Genomic DNA, 6,000 nt, shown 5'->3' on the forward strand with positions numbered 1-6,000 from the left:
AAATGAATTAACAATTTAATTTGTGCGGCTCCCATAAATAGGTTTTTTTTCGTAGTATGTTTTATTTTAAATGAAGCAGCTTTACCTTCAATTATTCAAAATCCAGAAATGTTTCTTGCAAAAGATAATTGGTTCCTTCTGATATTTTCACATGGATTCCATAGTTTGTACAGGGCAACATTTTTAATGGAGTATACTGGTTGTTGCTACTACTCAAATTTTAAAATATTAATCAGATACAAAACAGATCGAACTGCATGTTTCCATTTGTATTCCTGTATTCGTTGGAACTTGTAGCAATGTACTGAACTAAACTCCATAGGGAAACTGAACTTACTGCAAAAGTTACTGAAGATACTGCAAAATGATTGTTTCTGTTAATAATAGACAAATGTTTTTCAGAGTTATTGGATGATTTTACTTCTTTAAAAACAAAAAGATCTTTTAGTTCATGAATTGGTCTTTTGGGAGTTTTGGTTTCATAACTCCTCAGACACGTACTATTGAATTTTGAAGCTGCTTGGCCGGTTTTACATTGTAACCTCCTAACTTGCTCTATTTTACATTTCACTGTCACGTGTTTACATTGATGGAATCACATTATAAAGGGGCTGTCTAACTTGGGCGACCTAATTGGCGAGTTTAGAAGAGTTTAAAAAAAATGACATGTTGAAGACCTCCTTCGACTATGTAGAAAACCTCCTTCGACCTTGTTCGACTATGTTGAAGACCAGCTTCGACTAGCTTCGACTAGCTACGACTAACTTCAGGAAAATTGGACACCGTATAGTGGAGAGTGAAAACGACCTCCTTCGATCTCCTTCGACCTCCCTTCGACTATGATGAAGATTATCTACGACTACCTTCGACTACCCTCGATTACCTACGACTAACGTGCCGACCTACTACGACTGAACCTACGAGTAAAAAAAATGTCGATTTTTATTTTTTTTCCATGGCTACCTTTTTTTTTTTACTCGCAGGCATTTATTAACATATTGAAAAAAACGCCGCGACCTAGCTGAGGCCTCGAGTACGCGGAGACCACTCTCAAGCATGAAGGAGAGTTACGAAGACCTCCTACGACCTTGTGTCGACCATGCTGCGAGTATGAGTCGAGGGCAAACTCGCCAGACCTCGTGGATTAGGTCGCCCAAATGGGACAGGCCCTTAACAAATGTAATCTCAAGATTTCTTCTTATAGCCTTCAGTTTAAAAACATTTGGTGATTACAATAAAAGGATAATTGTAATATAATTTAAGCTGGAAAGAATGCAGTGAAGATTTATAAGATTGTTGCCAGGACTTGAAGGGCTGAGCTATAGGGAGAGGTTGAGCAGGATAGAACAATATTCCCTGGAGCACAGGAGGCTGAGGGTGATCATTATAGTAGTGTATAAAATCATGAGGGGAATAGACAGGGTGAATGCATAGTCTTTTACCCAGGATAGAAGAATCAAAAACCAGAGGACATAGGTGAGAAGGGCAAGATTTAATACAAAACTCAGTAGCAGCTTTTTCACACAGATGGTGGTTGATATATGGGACGAGTTGCCAGAGGACATAGTAGTGGCAGGTACTATAACAGCATTTTATGAAGTTTATGAATATGAATGTTTATTAGACAAGTATATTCACATACAAGGAATTTGCCTTGGTGCTCTGCCGCAAGTGACAACATGACATAGAGTGACAGTTAGGAATGACACATAAAACATTAAACATTAATAATAAAATATGATCGATTAAACATGTGAATTAAATAAAATACCAGAGCAAAAGGAGGCTACAGAAACTTGGATGGGTATATGGAAAGGAAAGGTTTAGAGGATATGGGTCAAACACGAGCAAATGAGAATAGCTTAGATTGTGCATCTTAATTTGCATGGACGAGGTGGGCTGAAGAACCTGTTTCCTTGCTACGACTATGACTCAAATTGCATTATTGTGAAATATGTTTACTTTTGAATCAAACATAAAAAATATCAACTACTGGAGGGGAGGGGGGGAAATGGCAATCATGCTTTTTTTTTTTTATAAAGTATTAACTTCAGAGAACAATATTTGCACATCATGTGTCGCCACAATATGAAGACATGAGCAATAAATCTTAGATATACTTTATTCTATTGCCTAAAGGAAAAGTTACAGGTTAAGTGGATATCGTACTGTTGAAATCTGCATAACAATTTTGCACATGCCACTGAAAACTGAGTTCTAACATTAATCGCATCCAAGCAAGTCAGAGTGTTTTATTGTTATACTAGACGGCTGGTGGACAGTCAATGTTGGGTCCAGTCAAAATGGCGATCTCAAGATGGCGGCGGGCTAACTGCGCAGGCACGGCTGATCATCTCAAAATGGCAGCGGGCCCGGCAACCCCCAACTACGATTGCGCGGGTAGCAGGACCGGCAATCCTCCCCCCAACTGCGCACGTGCGGATCCAGCGGCCATCTTACTGTTGTGACGAGTTGGGTTCCCATTGTGACGTTGAATGCGGCTGACGGGTACGGCAAGTGGAAAAGTGATTTTTTAAAGCTTAAAATGTGAATAACTTGTAAAATATAACATCAATCTGAACGAAACTTGCTAGTTTACATCGCTGGACAATGGTGATTAAGGTGGGCCTAAAACTGTCGCGCCATCGTGTACCGTTTTTGTGGCGTTTCGGGAACAAATATAGGTACAAATAAATATATATAGAAACAAACAAACAAGATGAGAGTTTTAGTAATATATATATAATAATAGGTGTCCCGGATAGAACAATGAAATTGTTACTTGCATCCTATTGAAAATTGTCATACTCTGTTGTAAGCATTATAACGTCTGTACCATAGAGAAGTTTAATTTTTATAAATATCTGTTGCAGATAGAGGCTATGTGAGCTGCCCACCTCTCCTTGATTGAACACAGACTTTGATCTTTGCCGGGCACAAGAGGACTGAGGACTTGTGAATCTTTTATAAAGCAAACTTCGCAGCTAAAGCATAGTTTTCTCTTCATAGTTCGTGTGGAATACACGCACCAGTTGAAGAGAAGACCTAACATCTCACCTGCTGGTGACAAGCTCTCTAATTTAACGTCTTTGTAATATTGCTTATGAATAAAGCTGTCTTTTAAACTGGATTACAATCTTGCATGCTTTGTTCTAACAATTTTTTTTGTGTCTGCGCGTGTGTGTGTGTCAAACGCGTGCGCGTGTGTGAATGTTATGATCAGTGTTTGGCGTGTGTGTGTGGAGTGTGTGTGTCAAATATGGTAGATAGCGACAGATCCTACAAGCTAGTTGAAAAAATGAATGCTAAAAACACCACACTTAGAATAAGATAATTATTGGCGTTCACCCAGTGACTTCAGCCCACAGAGGGAGTTCAGGCCAAGTCATGGATGGATATAAGTGGTTAGATAGAGCTTGTTCGAGGGATGGAAAGGGGGCATTCTGTTCATCTTGAAACATTTTGACTATAAAGTTATAAAAGGACTGGACAAGCTGGATGCAGAACGATAGAACTCAGTTTTCATGCATGAAAAAGATGTTCCCAATGTTGGGCAATACGAGTCCCAGAACCAGGGAAAGGCCACAGTCCTTAGAATAGGAATTCAATTGGGAGGTCACCAGCATTAAGACTGATGTGAGAAACACCAACTTTTTATCACCCAGATTTTCAGTTTAGTGAATTTATTGAATTCCCTGCCACAGTGAGGTGCAGTGGTAGGCCAAGTCACTGGATACTGGATTTAAGAGAGCAAGGACAAAAGTAGATAGAGCTCTAGAGGCTGCAGATGGTGTCAAGGGATATGGGGAGAAGGCAGGCAAATGGGGTCTCGTTCTTCATCTCTGAGATCGCTCCAATTTGTCTGACCTGCTGTGTTACCCAACATTGACTGTCCACCAGCCGTCTTAGGGCTAACAATAAAAAGGGTACTCTTGACTGATCAACCTGGCTTGAAGGGCCGAATGGCCTACTCCTGCACCTAGTTTCTATGTTTCTATGTTATCTCAGTTTTCAATGGGATGTGCAAAATTGTTATGGGAAATCGGGGAGCAGTCAAGCGTTCTTGGGACCGTGTCTGCAGAAAGAGCTACGCCCCTCACCTCATCGCCTCTCCACTTGCGACTCATTGCTTCCTGTTTTGAATTCCCATCCTCTTGTACAAATCCCTCCAATTTGTAATCTCCACCACCCTTTTTGGTCTCTTGTGCAGCATCCACTCACTTTTGCATTGGTAATTATGATTCTGCAGTCAAATATCTATTATAAGCACTAAAGTCAGGAGCCAGCCGGTGGGGGCATTGGGTCAGAAACGGGGGACCCAGCAGGGAAGGCCACCGAGAACAAAGGGGAGACCCGGGGGAAGGCCATGTGTGGCGGGAGGCATGGTTCACCACTGCAAGATGACAAAAAGACTGATTAACTTTTTGTAACTTTGTTGGCTCCAGAAACATGGCAACCCTTTGTGTACTGCCTTGGTGAGGTCTGCTGTATGATTTTTATCAGATTGTATTGAAAAACAAATAATTTCATTGTACATAGGTACATGTGTCAACAAAGAATCATTGAATTGAATCTCTAGAACCTCACCTCTACACCTTTTAAGATGTTCCTTAAAACCGAGGCAAGTTTTTGGTCCCAATATCTCATTTAGCTGTCTTTTTTTTTTTCTTGATGGTCGGTTTCGTGACGATCACAGGAACATAATGGATATTTTACATAAATTAATGTAACTGCTGGAGTAGCCCACTGCTTGCTACATTCTATTCCCTCCATTGATGAACTGTACGCTGCAAGGGCCAGGAAGCGAGCGGGCAAGATCATCTCTGACCCATCTGACCCTGGCCACAAACTCTTTGAATCACTTCCCTCTGAAAGGCGACTCCGGACTGTCAAAGCTGTCACAGCCAGACATAAAAACAGTTTTTATCCACGAGTAGTTGCTCTATTCAACAGCCAAAAATCTGTAGCCTCCCTTTGATCTGGTATTTTGTTGGTTCACATGATTGATCAATGGTGTTTTATCATTAATATTTTATTATTATTAATGTTTAGCGTTTTCTGAGTCATTCGTAACTGTCACTGTATGTCATGTTGTTACTTGTGGGCGGAGCACCAAGGCAAATTCCTTGTATTTGAATACTTGGCCAATAAACTTACTTACTTGCCTAATGAGCAAAGTATTAGTAATTGATCTTTTCATTCAGGTCTTTCCTAAATTGATAGCATGGGATGCTGTGTACACTGATTATTTAAAGCAAATGTAGGGTCAGGTAGGGAAGGATACAGCCATTGATGTTAGCCTGACATTGTACTAGTTAGTTTTGGTTTCAGCTTCAGAGTCACAGTGTGCAAACGGGTCCTCCAGCCCACCGACCCTGTATTTGCTGAAGCCAATTGACCTACAAACCTGCACGTCTTTGGAATATGGAAGGAAATGGAGCACCCGGAGGAACCCACATAGTCACAGGGAGAACATGCAAACTCCACACAGACAGTGGCCAGGATCAAACCCAGATCTCTGGCTCTGTAAGGCAGCAACTCTACCACTGCGCCATCGTGCCGCCCAGTTCTAGTAGGGCAACAAACTTGTGTATTGGATGATACATGACAAACTGTAGGTCAGGTTACATGAATGCAATTACTTAACATTTGGCCTGATGGACTGTAATATATTTCCAAATAGTAATGGAAAGCATCTGCCTCGGGAGACAGTTGGCTGTGAGGATAAGGAATAGCTATTAGTGTCCTGCTTGTGTTAGATGATGGAAGTAAATAATTTGGGTGAAGTGTAGAATGATGATTGGAGAGAGTGCAACCTTTGGTGTGTAGCCATGGTAACTGTGGATGTGTTTTTTTAATTGCCGTGCATTCCCTGGATATGGGTGTTGCTGCCAAGCTTCTCCCTGGTGCTGCAAACCTGCTCCACTTCAGGATACATCTGAACAAAGCCATGGATCTCCCAGATGGCCAAGTCAGGCGAGAGTCAGGATTTCCATTCAA

The 6,000-nt window shown here is 41.1% G+C and overlaps 1 protein-coding gene across 1 annotated transcript in view; it reads left to right on the forward strand.

The window, feature by feature from the left end:
• pdik1l (PDLIM1 interacting kinase 1 like) overlaps positions 1-3,136 on the forward strand; it is a 30,125-nt gene extending 26,989 nt beyond the window's left edge. Inside the window, exon 4 of the mRNA XM_055656465.1 lies at positions 2,874-3,136. Coding sequence (XP_055512440.1) covers positions 2,874-2,877 — 4 coding nt within the window. The 3' untranslated portion in view covers positions 2,878-3,136. The remainder of the gene's footprint in view (positions 1-2,873) is intronic.
• Positions 3,137-6,000: the final 2,864 nt, after the last annotated feature.

Source organism: Leucoraja erinacea, chromosome 26 (genome assembly GCF_028641065.1).
Source record: "Leucoraja erinacea ecotype New England chromosome 26, Leri_hhj_1, whole genome shotgun sequence".
Lineage (NCBI taxonomy): Eukaryota > Metazoa > Chordata > Chondrichthyes > Rajiformes > Rajidae > Leucoraja > Leucoraja erinaceus.